This window comes from Lithobates pipiens, unplaced genomic scaffold, assembly GCF_037356315.1.
Source record: "Lithobates pipiens isolate NorthernLeopardFrog02 unplaced genomic scaffold, aLitPip1_a1.2 Scaffold_51, whole genome shotgun sequence".
Taxonomy (NCBI): Eukaryota; Metazoa; Chordata; class Amphibia; order Anura; family Ranidae; genus Lithobates; species Lithobates pipiens.
The window spans coordinates 416918-431904 of NW_027507874.1; the positions used below are offsets into that span (position 1 = coordinate 416918).

A 14987-nucleotide genomic window follows, 5' to 3' on the forward strand; every position below is an offset into this window, starting at 1 on the left:
AGATCATCAGAAGAGGTTACCGTTTGGAGTTTTCAGAACTCCCCCCTCTGAGACTCCTTGTCACCGAGCTGCCAAAATGCGCAGAAAAATCATCTGCCCTTCTTTCCTCTCTTCAGGAGTTAGAGGAACAAGAAGTGGTAGTACGGGTCCCAGTAGGAGAGACAGGCAGGGGCTTCTATTCTCACGTTTTTGTGGTTCGCAAGCCTTCAGGAAAGTTCAGGCTCATCCTGAACCTGAAGCCTCTGAATGTCTCAGTCACCTACAGAAGGTTTCGGATGGATTCAGTTTACTCGGTGAAAGCACTTCTTCCACCAAACTGTTTTATGGCATCGATAGATTTAAAAGATGCATACCTGCATATTCCTATCGCAGAGACCCACCAGTGGTTTCTCAGGCTGGCAGTGAGAACCTCAGTAGGGGTGCTACACCGGCAGTTCAAAGCACTTCCCTTCGGGCTATCCTCTTCCCCCCGGATCTTCACCAAAGTGATGGCAGAAGTTCTGGCATTTCTGCGTCTCAGGGGAATCTCGGTGATCGCGTATCTCGACGATCTTCTCCTGTTTGCTCCTTCTCCAACGCAGCTGACTCGATTTTTACAGACCGCAAGAGACCTGTTGGTAAGCCTGGGTTGGCTTCTGAACCTGGAGAAATCCAACTTAAATCCTTCCCAGAGGGTCACCTTCCTGGGGTATGTGTTGGACTCAACAGAACAAAAAGTCTTCCTCCCCTTAGAGAAAATTCAAAAGGTAGACAAGGCACTGTTGTTTCTTCAGGGCAGCCACCAGATCTCAGTAAGGAAGGTCATGTCGGCATTGGGCTTGCTGACGTCCGCACTCCCAGCGGTTCAGTGGGTAGGTTTACATTTCCGTCCCCTGCAATTATTTATTCTGAAGGTTTGGGACCACAGCCAGGGGTCTCTGGATTCTTTGGTTTCGGTTCCAAATGAGGTAAAGAGGTCCCTCTGGTGGTGGAGAAAGGGAGCAAATTTGTCCCAAGGCCTAGAGTGGATTCTACCAATATCCAGGGTGGTCACAACCGATGCGAGCAGCTCAGGTTGGGGTGCACACCTAGACTCCCGTTTGATACAGGGTACCTGGGAGAGGAGGGAGTCGAAGAGATCCTCGAATTGGAGGGAGCTGAGGGCAGTGGATCTGGCTCTCAGGACCTTTCAGAGAGAACTCCGGGGGCATCATGTAAAAGTAAGGTCGGACAATTCCTCGATGGTAGCCTACATCAACAGACAAGGGGGCACCAGGAGCAAAACCTTATGGGCCCTAGCAAAAGCCATCCTCAGGTGGGCCGAAGCAAATGTCCTGTCCCTTTCAGAGATCCACTTGAAAGGAGAGCAAAATCAGGTGGCAGATTTCCTCAGCAGGAGAACACTAAGAGAAGGCAACTGGGTTCTCAAGCAGGAAGTTTTCGAAATGATCACCCAGAGGTGGGGGATTCCTTCGATAGACCTCTTTGCCTCGAGGGAAAACGTGAAGGTAGCCATCTTCTTTTCCATAAACAGGGGAGACGGGGCGTTGGGGGTGGACGCACTAGCACAGAGTTGGGGTTTCTCCAGGTGCTATGCTTTCCCCCCTCCCGTGCTGATTCCGGCAGTGTTAAGGAAGTTTCAGGTGGAGAATACTACCCTTATTCTAATCGCACCTCACTGGCCCAGGAGGCCGTGGTTCTCCATTCTGAAGGGTCTGTCTGTAGAACCCCCTTGGATTCTCCCAATCTGCTGTCCTCAGGTGGAGCGGTGGAACCTTGCAGCTTGGCTTCTGAGGAGGAATTGCTGAAGGGCAAGGGCTTCTCGGATCGTTTAGTAGCCACTCTACTAAACTGCAGGAAAAAGGAAACCCAGACCATTTACTTAAAGGTATGGAGGCGGTTCAATAGCTGGTGCTCAGAGAGTTCCTTCAACGTGTGCAGCCCTGTAGCCGTTCTAGAGTTCCTGCAGGCTGGGGCGGATAAAGGTTTAGCCCTTGGAACACTGAAGGGTCAGGTATCCGCTTTAAGCGTGTTTCTAGAAAAGCATCTAGCATCAGACCCTTGGATAATGAGGTTCTTCAAAGCCCTAAGTAGGCAGAGACCTGTTTCAAATTCCCCCTTCCCAGTTTGGGATCTTTCTTTAGTTTTACAGTTTCTCACAGGAGAACCTTTTGAGCCATTGGAATCTTGCTCATTAAAACTGATCACTCTCAAAGCGGTGTTTTTGGTGGCGATCACTACAGCAAGAAGAGTGAGTGAACTCAAAGCCCTTTCTGTTAGGGCACCTTTTTTTTCAGGTTTTTCCGGACCGTTTGGTTTTTAAGATGGATCCGGCCTTTTTACCTAAGGTAGCCTCTAGTTTCCATAGAGTCCAGGAGATTGTGCTACCTACTTTCTGTTCAAATCCAGTAAGAGAACAGGAACACATCTTTCATAGATTGGATGTTAGAAGATGTGTCCTTCATTTAGATTGCATAAGTCAGTTCAGGAAGTCTGATTCACTTTTTGTGTTATTTTCAGGGGCTAGGAAGGGTTCCAAAGCCTCTAGACGTACGATAGCCAGATGGTTAAGGTTAGCCATTGGGCAGGCTTATATAACAGGGGGGTTAGAACCCCCAGTTGGGATTAGAGCGCACTCAACCAGGGCAGTGGCAACTTCTCAGGCAGAGTGGGCTGGTGCATCTCCTGAACAGATCTGTAGAGCTGCAACGTGGTCCAGTTTTTCTACGTTCGTGAAACACTATAGACTGGATCTTCTGTCAGCCAAAGACCAAGCTTTTGGTCGTAAAGTGCTGCAAGCAGTGATCCCACCCTAAGGTAAGGTGCTCTCTTATCCTCTCTAAGGTGGCTGTCCTGAAAGACGAACTTGGGAAAAACGGAGTTACGTACCGGTAACATCCTTTTCCGGGTGTCTTTCAGGACAGCACCGGTTCCCACCCAGGTTTTTGGAGAACGTCGGGAACTCATCACATGAGACCGTCAGGTAAGATTAAAAGTTTGTTTGTTTGACGTGTTCTTGTGTCTCCCCAGTTGGCCGGAGGTACTCTGGAAGAACTGAGGAACGGAGGGAGGATGAGGCTTAAATCATGGAAATGAAGGCGGTGTTTCCTAAGAAGGGAGGAGCCAGTGTCTCTCTAAGGTGGCTGTCCTGAAAGACTCCCGGAAAAGGATGTTACCGGTACGTAACTCCGTTTTTTTTTTACAAATAAATATGTGAAAAGTGTGGGGTACATTTGTATTCAGCCTCCTTTACTCTGAAACCCCTAATTAAAATCTAATGGAACCAATTGCCTTCAGGAGTCACCTAATTATTAAATGGACTACCTGGTGTGTAATTTAATCTCAGTAAAAATGCAGCTGTTCTGTGAAGCCCTCAAAGGTTTGTTAGAGAACCTTAGTGCCTCAGTGAACAAACAGCACCATGAAGGCCAAGGAACACACCAGACAGGTCAGGGATAATAAAGTTGTGGAGAAGTTTAAGGCAGAGTTAGCTTAAAAAAAAATAAAAAAATATCCCAAGCTTTAAACATCTCACAGAGCACTGTTCAATCCATCATCCGAAAATGGAAAGTGTATGGCACAACTGCAAACCACAAGACATGGCCGTCCATCTAAACTGACAGGCCGGGCAAGGAGAGCATTAATCAGAGAGGCAGCCAAGATGCCCATGACAACTCTGGAGGAGCTGCAGAGATCCACAGCTCAGGTGAGAGAATCTGTCCACAGGACAACTATTAGTCATGCTCTCCACAAATCTGGCCTTTATGGAAAAGTGGCAAGAAGAAAGCCATTGTTGAAAGCCATAAGAAGTCCCGTTTGCAGCTTTGTAAGAAGCCATGTGGGGTACACAGCAAACGTGGAAGAAGGTGCTCTGGTCAGATGAGACCAAAATTGAACTTTTTGGGCTAAAAGCAAAATGCTATTTGTGGCGGAAAACTAACACTGCACATCACCCTGAACACACCATCCCCACCATGAAACATGGTAGTGGCAGCTCGCTTCCAAGTCAGGCTCTGTGTATCCATAGACACACACAGTGCAGCTCAGCCGCGCCCCCTCTCCTTGCAGGATTTGATTGACAGCATAGGAGCCAATGGCCATTGCCTCTGGGAGGAGAGAGAGCAGAGATGCTGCCCTCAGGCACAGCTCTGGATCAAAAGAAGGCGCCATGTAAGTATTTGGCAGAGCTGATACTGGAATGTTTTTTTTACCATAATGCATAGAATGCATTACAGTGAAAAAACTTAAAGCAGCACTTCAGCTAAAAGAGGAAACCCCTCCTCTGGTGCTTATTTTATTTTTTTGGGGGGGGGGAGCAGGTACCTGGTTTTGATAGGTACCCACTCCCACTTCTGCGTTGGTGATCCAAGCGCATGTTCTCCCCACTCCTCCCTCCTCACAGTTTTCTGGGACACGTCACAGGTCCCAGGAGACTGTTGGACCATTCACTATGCACAGTGGGCAGCCGCAAGCTCTCAACCGGCTACTCGTAGTTAAGATGTCGGGACCTAAGGGCGAAACACACCTGGCTCCAGGTAACAAGATTTTCATATTTCTAGATGTTTAATTTTCCTCCTCAACTCAATTGTTACTGTTAGTGCATGTTTTTGTTCAGCTCCCTCTGTGCTTCTGGTCCCCTCCAGGATTTAAAACTGCAGGTCTCATAGACTTTAATGCCGATGGTGTGTTTTTGGCCCTCCTTGGTCTTTCACAAATCCTTTGTTTTTTGTTTTTTTTGGGACATTTATCATAATTAACCCTGTCTGTACACAAATCATTCTTATCCTTTTGTAGGTTACACTGGATGTAAATGAGATTGATGGTGATGAGGAAGAAGTAGAGACCTATATGATGGGTGAAGAACCATGTAAGGAGGAGGAAGTCCCTACAGAGATCAGCACAGGTGAGTAATAAACACTAAATCCAGAGAAGAGTCCCAGATTCTCCTTGTTCAGTCACTACAACAATCTCCTTTTTCTCCCCCCTCCTCTATCAGTAGACAGTAATGGGGAGACAGTCTGCAGAATTCAAAAAGAATATCTAGGACACTCTTTAGAATTTTGTTGTGCCTTCCCATGATCAATGTTTTTGCCTATTACAAATTCACGTACCTGTTAGAGACCGGGTACTATTATTGATACAGCATACAAAGACATTTACACAATTGTGGCCTTCCAAACTTCCAGCCAAGAGGTAACAGTTTGGTGAAGGCCCTTTCCTGCTTCAGCATGACTGGGCACCCGTGTAGAAGCCAGCTCCATAAAGATATGGTTTGACCAGTTTGGAGTGGAGAAACTTGAGTGGCCTTCACGTCCTGACATCAACCCTACTGAACTCTTTTGGGGTGGAAATTCAATTGCCAGCCAGTTCTTCTCATCCAAAATCAGTGTTCTTTTGGTAAATAGGCACAAATTCCCACAGAAACACTTCAACATTTAACAAGAGCCTTCCCTGAAGAGCGGAGGTTGTTATAGCCATAAAAGTGGGGCAAGTCCAAATTTAATGCCAATGGTTTTGAAAGTGGATGTCCAACTTGCTTATATAGGGGTAACAGCCAGGTGTCCACATGCTTTTGGCTGTATAGCCACTTAAAGTGGAGTTCCGGTCACAGAAATATATATATATATATATATATATATATATATATATAATATATTTCCAGGCATCTCCTCACACTGCAGTAATAACACACATAAACTATATGTATATTTGCTAGTGGATAGTAATCATATATATTTTTTTATTATTTTTACGATTTATATGATCCTCTTCTGGCCATTGCCATGATCGGTGTGGGCATTTGAAGCCCAATCTCAACCTCTTCCTGGATAACCGATTGAGAGGTGCTGGGTAACCAGCATGCACCTCTCGATCTCGCGAATGTGTGATCCTCCGGTGGCCATAGCACAGATTGTTAACAAGTTGCCATAACAACGAGCAGTGACGGAGGAAGGTCCTACCCCATTGTTATGGCAACATAGATCCGCCTCAAATCGCATAATTTCCTGTTGGGGAAATAACATGATTTTTTTCACAGTCCTGCCCACTGACTCCTGGGAAATGATGACTAACACTTCCCAGGAGCACAGGCGAGGGAGGAAGTGATGCGGAGCCGGAAGTGGCAGATTAGGAGCCACCACCTAGCAACAGGGCACTTCGGTAAGTTATATATAAAAATTCACTACAAATATTTTTTATTATTAATAAAGGACTGTGAAAATTTGAAAATAGTTTTCAGGGTGGAACTCCACTTTAAGGACCAGGCTTTTTATGGCACTTTTTGTTCACATGCAAACCCCCAAACATTATATGCCTTTTTAAAAGCGGAGGCCCTAGAGAATAAATTGGTGGGTTTTGCATTTTTTTATGTCACACAGTATTTGCACAGGGGTTTTTCAAACACTTATTTTATGGGAAAAAATACACTTTGTTGAATTTTAATGCAAAAAAACACAAAACAGTACATAACCCATTTTTTTGCAAACTAGAAAAGATGTTATGCTTAGCAAAACAATTTCAAACATGTCGCACTTTAAAATTGCGCACACCAGTGCGACGGGTGGCAAATGACATACATTTTACTATCCATAGTCAATGCTTTAAAAACCTTTACAGGTTACCACTTTAGTGTTACAGAGGAGATCTGGTGCTGGAATTTCTGCCCATGATCTGACGTTTGCGATGATACCTCACATGTGTGGGACAATCGATGTGTGCATGTGTGGCTCTGACATGCGTTCGCCTTTGTGCACGAGCACAGAGGGGCAGAGGCACTTAAATTTTTTATCACTTTTATTGCTGCTACAAGAAATGTAAACATGCTTGTGACAGCAATAGGCATGTGACAGGTACTCTTTATGGAGGGGCCTGGGCTCATTAAGACCCCAAATCACTCCTTTGCACTTAAAAGCATTCAAAACAAGATCTGCGTTCTTGAATGCTTTTGAGTTTTTAAAAATGGTGCCCTTTACATCTGAGTAAACTAGAAGTGATGTCGGGTCATCAGTTCCGGGTTACCATAGCGGCTACCCAGCTATGTTCAGCTATTTGACCTGCCGGCTGATGCACCGATTGGTTGCTTGGGTCTCCTGGTGGGACAAGAGAGCCCTAGTAAGCCGCGGAAGGCAGTGGGAAGTGGGGTAATCTCTAATTTCCTTGTGATAATAATAATTTGCTTGTAATAGCAAACTAGCAGCTAGTTGGCCACTCCGATTGCTATAACTTAAAATAATGGTACCGGGAAGATGCCTGCAGCTGCAGGAATCATCATAGTATGACCACTTAAAGACCGGTATGTGACTGATCGGCAAGTGGATAAGTGTACGTCTCAGTACAGGGGGCTTAATTCTTATTTTTATTCACAGACCCCGGAGACGTCATTGCTACTCAGAGAGATGTTAAAGCTGAGGAGGAGGAAGAATTACATGTAATAGTCAAAGAGGAGGAAAATCCTGTAGAGATCGGCACAGGTGAGTACTAAGCACTAAATACCACAAAACGGAAAAAATAAATGAATTCTTCTTGTTCAACCACTTTGGAAAAGGAACTCGAAATCAGTAGACCTTAATGGGGAGATGGTATGACGTTGATTTACTAATACTGGTGCACACAGAATCTGGTGCAGCTGTGCATAGTGACCAATCAGCGTCTAACTTCAGCTTGTCCAATTAAACTTTGACAGTAAAATCTAGATGCTGATTGGTTACTATGCCTGGCTGCACTAGATTCTGTGTACAACAGATTTTAGTAAATCTGCCTCATTTGTGCCCAGTGGGGGAGTCAGGAGCCATCAGCCTCTATTAGACCCCGACACTCCTCCTCACATCATGTCATTGTGTGTTACCAGCCAAAAGACGTGACCATCCCCCCCCCCACACACACACACACACACACACACACACACACACACACACACACACACACACACACACACACACACACACACACACACACACACACACACACACACACACACACACACTCTGGGGTCTCTCATGCATCTCAGTACAAGGGGGTTCACTCTCATCTTTATTCACAGACCCCGGAGACATCACAGAGACTCAAGGAGACATCAAAGTAGAGGAGGAAAAAATAAGACAGGTCAAGATTGAAGAGGATGAAGTTCTTGTAGAGATTGGCACAGGTGAGAAAAAAAGACTAATACCCAGTATATTTATGAATATAAAGTGACAAATTATATTTGGTTACAGCAGAAAATTTGATATAAAGATGGCAAACTGTATTAGTTCAGTCAGAGATTTCTATGATCATGTTTTGCTTGGAGCAGCATCTTTCAATGATACACCAACAAGACCATTCGGTGCAGAACAGAAAATTTGACCATGCTACTCTAATATCGTTGGACCAAACAATAGCCATTCCCCACCTCTTATGATCTAATACCAAAGATCTAATATGCTTTGTGTATTCCACTTTGCCTGGTTCAGCCTTTAATATTTTTGTAGGTTAATTTGAGGTCTTTCTGAAAATTAGCCGTAGTATGAAAGGTCTAGGGCAGTGGTCTCTTTCCAAACAAAGGGCCAGTTTACTGTCCTTCAGACACAACTAGAGCCATTGGGAGTAGAAAATGTCCTGGTGTCCTGTGGGAGTAAACAATGTTGTATCTTTGGTGTCAGTGGGAGGACTAATGCCCTATTGTTGGAGTCGATGGAAAGAATTGTTCCCCATCAATGGTGTCAATCAAAGGAGTTGTGCTCCATCATTGGTGTCAATGAAATTAATTGTTCCCTTTTGATAGTATCAGTGGGAGGAATAGTGCCCCATTGTTGGTGTCAGCGAAAGGAATTATGCCCCATTTTTGTTATCAGTGGATGGAATAGTCAGAGTGAAGAAAATGTCATCAGCACACCAAGGATTCCTTGAAAGGGTCCAAAGCTTTATTCCGTGGTCAAATGAAAAATATACAGCAACGTTTTGGAGCCAAGCAGGGCCCCTTCATCAAGCAAGTGAAATAGGGGCCCTGCTTGGCTCCGAAATGTTCCTGTATATTTATCATGTGACCACGAAATAAAGCTTTGGACCCCTTCGAGGAAACCTTGGTGCGCTGATGACATTTTCTTCACTTTGATTATCCACAGTTTCCAACCTATGGTTATTACTAGGGTTGCATTGATACTAGTATCGGTATCGATACCGAGTATTTGCACAAGTATCGGTACTCATGCAAATGCGCCGATACCTGAAACCGATACTTTCAGGCTTGGTTCTTTGAGCTGTCAGTGGATCTCCCCTGTTGACAGCTGAAGTGTTAAAGAAGTCTGGTAATTGGAGCTGTCAAAAAAAAGCAGCCGGCAATGTTTATTAACTATTGCTTCTGAAACACTAAAATAAAAAGAAACATTGTTTCTTTGTGTATCTTTCTGTTTCTTTGTCTGCAGATCAAAGGGATGAACAAATGTTCCTCTGTTAACCCCTTATTAACCTTTAATTTACTCTAATCAGCCTTAATTAGCTCCCTATTCTCCTCCATTTAATTATAATTTTCCTGCTTTTTTTTTTTTTCCTCAAGTCTATTTTATAATTGATAAACATTTAAAACTTTTATTTTTTGTTTGCTTTGTTAGTAAATATTTTTGCACATATATATTAACATATATTTACACATTTCTCATTGAAAAAGAGAAAATTAAAAACCAATTTATTTAATTTATAAATAACTTTTTCAATGCTTTGTACCATTACTGACAGCTGAAGTGAGAACAAAACGGTTGCGGTATGTATCGGTAATTGGTATTGGCGAGTAAAAAAAAACGGTATCATGCATCTCTAGTTATTACAGTACCCAGCATCACTGAACAGCCCGTTTCTTAAATGTGTGCGTGGGGAACATTGCTTTTGCGAGTGGATTGAATAGTGCCCCAAGGGCCAGATAAAGGCAAGCAATGGGCTGCATACGACCCAAGAGCCATAGTTTGGAGACCGCTGGTCTAGGGACATTAGATTGAGAGCTTGTGGATCAGTGTTCTCTCTATAGTCTGTACACGCTAGAAAATGTTCCACTCTATAAATTAGTAAAATGTATAAACCATAGCAGAGGCTTTGCATGCCTTAAAGCTATAAAGAAGTGCAGGACTAGAACCTCATTCCCTGGCAGATCACCAGGCAAGTTGAGTGCCTGCTACTGCACAAAGGGGTGCCAAACTATGATTTGTGGTCAGTTTACAAATATATATTTATATATCAATTGAAATGGAACTCCAGTTGTACAGACTCCTCCTCATGTACTGAAATTACTTACTGTTTTCACTGCACACTGTGCTTCTCACATTACAAATTAGAAGCTTCTGCAGGTTAGATAGATCTACTGATTTTCCTGGCTGGAGCACCCCCCAGCCTGACTATCCTTACCTCCCTTCATTTAATGAATTTCAGTTTATGGAGGCTCAGCATTACATGTGGGGTTTACTTTGAGCAGTGTGCATGCAGATACAGCTTGCCTGGGGATGCCCTTACTACTGTTATCCACCTGTGACAGTCATGGGTCCCTCAGCCAAGATACAGCTTCCCCCACCCCGGAACCAGGTAAGAGCTATTATAGCTGAGAATTGCACTCAAAAACTAGTCGACACTAGCTTAGGTGCAAACCGGAACCAACATTATTGTAAATTCACACAGAATATATAACACACAAAATCGGGTAAGAGCTTGATCACATTATTCTAAACAATGCAAACTGTAAACAGCAATCTAATCATCAGTACATCTAATGAACGGCTAACATAAGCACAAGAACACCCCACAATGTTTTTTTAACCAGATAAAGTGGACGTAATGCTAGTCACATCTCCAAGGGGCTTGACAGACAAACAATAGATCACTCAATTAAAATGGGGGCACCTAGGAGGCACATAATGGAGAATTATACAATGATAGAAAAACACCTTAATAAACAGATTACACATCAGATTAGACACCAGTTTCAGGTTGTTTTGAGCTGATTATATTAACATCTATTCTGAGTCTAGGTGTGGGGGGGGGGGGGGGGGGTGAAGCAGTCATTGCTGGTTTGGGCACAGAGATCCCAAACCTATATCAAGGTCCTAGGTTCCCTGTGTGTGTGTGTGTGTGTGTGTGTGTGTGTGTGTGTGTGTGTGTGTGTGTGTGTGTGTGTGTTTGTTTGTTTCCGAGAGACATGGACCTGAATCCAAAGCAAAACCACTCCAAAGGTCCCCTAGGCACACACTTCCCAAAGAAAAGAGCCCCCTCAAAAGCTAGGACCCATAGTCAGTATGCAAGAGGCTACCCTACAGTTCCCTCCAAAAGATCCTGCCCTGGTTGGGTCTGTCGCACCACCCATCAAGACATTTTGATATTTGCATATCTCCTCTCAAGAGCCTGTCCACTGCATCAGAGAGGAGTAAAGAGGCAGGGTGCAAATGAAAATAGGCAGAGTCTTTATTTTCCACAAGATAACAGGATAAAACACTTATGCATTTTGACCAGGTGGCCTTAGTCATAGCCTATTGGCTGTGACTAAGACCACCTGACTAAAATGCATAAGCTGCTATGACTAAGACCACCTGGCCAAATAGACTTGGGTGTTTCAGATTGCCGGGTGATTGGAAAACACTCGGAGCCTGAGCACTGATTTCTCAACTCCCTATCGGAACTTATTGGGACTCTGGTTTGAGTGTTGCTTTTTCTTATTACATGTGCTCTCCCTTCCTTCCAACAGCCATGGTCTGCCTGCATAAATAAATGGTATTTTCCCTTTAACCCCTCCTTCTTATCTAGTTTCTTTGATTTCCTCCAGATAAACAATGCAATGGAAATAATTGTATTATCTTCACAGATGGTGAAATGGAAGATGATGGTATTGGATCTGATTCTTCAGAGGAAAGCTCCACCACACCAGATCTCCATACATCACCTCATACTTCTTCAGAACCCTCTACACCCCTCGCCCATCGTAAAGCTCGCAGGAGGAGTGGGAAGTTGCAGTTTTCTGTATATGGGAGGTTTTTTGCCCAGGGAACAGAAGTTGCACCAAATCAGAGAAATCGGACAGCGGAGGGTCAATATTCTTGCTCTGTGTGCGGAAAATGCTTTTCTTGGAAATCCTCTCTTTTTGAACATGAAAGAACTCACACAGACGATAGACCATATCCATGTTCTGAGTGCGGGAAATGTTTTAAACAAAAGTCAACTCTTGCCATTCACGAACGGATCCACAACCCCGAGAAGCCTTTCTCGTGTTCTGAGTGTGGGAAGTGTTTTACCCAGATAGGCAATCTTGCATCGCATCAGAGAACACACACGGGGGAGAAGCCGTTCTCATGTTCAGAGTGCGGGAGATGTTTTACTCGCAGAGTCAGCCTTACCGAACACGAGAGGACTCACACTGGAGTGTCCCCATTTTCTTGCTCAGAATGTGGAAAGTGTTTTACCCGCAAAACCAGTCTTGTTCTCCATCAGCGTACTCATACTGGTGTGACTCAGTTTTCCTGTTCTAAATGTGGAAAATGTTTTACCCAGAGGTCCCATCTTATTACGCACCAGAGGACTCATCCCGCAGTGTCGCCCTTCTCATGTATGGAATGCGGGAAATATTTTACCCGGAGAGCCAACCTACTTGTACACCAAAGAACTCACACCGGGGTGTCACCGTTCTCATGTGCAGAATGTGGGAAATGTTTTTCCAGGAGAGCTAGTCTTACTGAGCATCAGCGGACTCACACAGGGGAGAAGCCGTATTCGTGTTCTGAATGCGGGAAAGGTTTTTCCCTTATTTCAGCTTACATTAACCATAAGAGGATTCACACGGGAGAGAAGCCATTTAAGTGTTCTGAATGTGGGAGGTGTTTCACCCAAAGAGCCAATCTTATTGGACATCAAAGAACTCACACCGGGGAGAAGCCATATTCATGTTCACAATGTGGGAGATGTTTTACCCGAAGAGTCTATCTCACCGAGCACCAGAGGACACATACTGGGTTGCCACTGTTTTCATGTGTGGATTGCGGAAAATCCTATTCCCAGAGAGCTAGTCTTATTAAACATCAAAGAACGCATGCTGGAGTGAAGCCGCAATGATTTTCAAAATGTTGAGGGTGTCTTACACAAACGGCGAATCTTGTGATATATCAAATAATTGATAGCTGTAATCGCCTTTTATGTGTGGAAGAGTCTGTAGCAATAACCTGAGATCTGCCTAAAGCAAAAACAACACAAAAAAACTCCACATATTACATACAGTATTTAATTACCTGTTTAATTAAAATATACTGTCCTGTTTCAATCAACAGTCAGCTATAATTTTCTAAAACTGGCAGGAAATGTAAATGTTTTCTTTCAACAATGGAGACGTTGTGTACACTTCTTGCAAAAAAAAACTCTCTGTTAATGTGACTATAGGAAGACCCTGCCTCTCAGTTCCCAGGAAGGAGGAAAGAACTGCACTGACCTGTCTCAGAATTTGCAGAACAGCAGCATGTAATGATCTGGAATGAAGTTTTCTAGACGTGAAAGGTCCACACAAGTATTAAATCTCATGTGTCTCATGTGTCTTTCTGATTATGAAAACCCTGTTTTAAAAAAATGTTGTCCATCGTATCACATTTTTACTCAGCCAGGATGAAGTAGGCGTGTAAATTGCGTCTTCTACATTTGTTCTTAAATTAATTTTTTTCTTAAAGTGGGAATCTAATTTTCTCCTGTCTTTGTCCTGTAATCAATAACAATACTGTAAAATCTACAGTTTATCGTGTAAATTGTATTTTTTTTTCTTATTTTAATGTAGAAAGATTGTATTAGTCATTGTTGACTATAATGTAGAGAACAATTTTAAGTCCTAAATGTTAACACAGCATGCATGATGATAGTATGATTGGAGTATGGTTATAGGAGAAAATAACAGACATATAAAGGACTAGACAGTAAAGTAAAGGTCTATGTACTGTATGCATCCTTGGCTGATATTATTTTAGACAGACTAATTATTAGGTTGGGCCAGGCTTATGTACATAAAGTTATGAACTAGGGAAAGCAGTTTTAAGAAACAAAGTATGAAAGGGGAAGGCCTGGGACACAATTTTGAAAAGAATTAGAGCATAGGAAATGTAGGGCATTAAAGTGGAACCAAAGAGGGGAAGGTCTGCTTGTTTTGCCCTCCCCCTCCTCTGCCAAAATTGCTGTATAGTTTTTATTTTTGGGGGGGGGGGGGTTACCTGGTTTTGACAGGTACCCGCTCCCACTTCCGTCTGGATCACCAGGCGGAAGTTTAACCCCCCTCTTTGGCCGCAGCCTTCTGGGACACATAACAGGTCCCAGAAGACTGAAGGACCATTCACAAAGTGCAACGTGGCTCAGGCATGTGCAGTGGGAAGCATAAATATAAACAAATCAGCGCAACAATAAAACACTCTTAACATACAATAGCAGCTGAACATCAAGGGTCAATATTCAAATCCCTGAATTGAAAACATGGAAAAAGAAAGATGCAGCGCTAAGAAATAACACACATCATAAAATGTAAATAGTCAATAATTCAAACAGAGAAACAATCCCAGGTGTCTTCAGTGAGGAGAAAAATCGCATGCATGTGACTTCGTGGGCTGATCACACCTCCACCACTATTTTGAATGGCACCTCACTTAGTGGAACCTTTAATTACAGAGGGCCTAAAGCGCCTTCCCCTTTCACCCGGGGCATCAAATACTCGTCACCAGTGGTATCCAATGAAACTTCTCAAGTATAGATCAAACACACTTGCCAGCTCCAATTCAATGTCACACTTAACATGTAATTAAAAAGGCAATATATAGTGCTCTCTGTTTTATACGTATTTATTTATATAAAAAAAAAAGATTAAAATACATTTCACAAATATGGCACTAAAGACCTAGTGCAGTGATGGCGAACCTTGGCACCCCAGATGTTTTGGAACTACATTTCCCATGATGCTTATGCATTCTGCAGTGTAGTTGAGCATCATGGGAAATGTAGTTCCAAAACATCTGGGGTGCCAAGGTTCACCATTACTGACCTAG

At 43.4% G+C, this 14987-nt stretch overlaps 2 protein-coding genes across 2 annotated transcripts in view; one reads left to right on the top strand and one right to left on the bottom strand.

Annotated features, from left to right (window-relative positions):
* Positions 1 to 14987, bottom strand: part of LOC143957187 (uncharacterized) — a 157110-nt gene that overhangs the window by 59386 nt on the left and 82737 nt on the right. The gene's annotated exons all lie outside the window — the stretch shown is intronic.
* LOC143957066 (uncharacterized) overlaps positions 1 to 14987 on the top strand; it is an 80110-nt gene that overhangs the window by 46214 nt on the left and 18909 nt on the right. The window contains exon 11 of the mRNA XM_077467206.1: positions 12074 to 12883. Coding sequence (XP_077323332.1) covers positions 12074 to 12883 — 810 coding nt within the window. The remainder of the gene's footprint in view (positions 1 to 12073; positions 12884 to 14987) is intronic.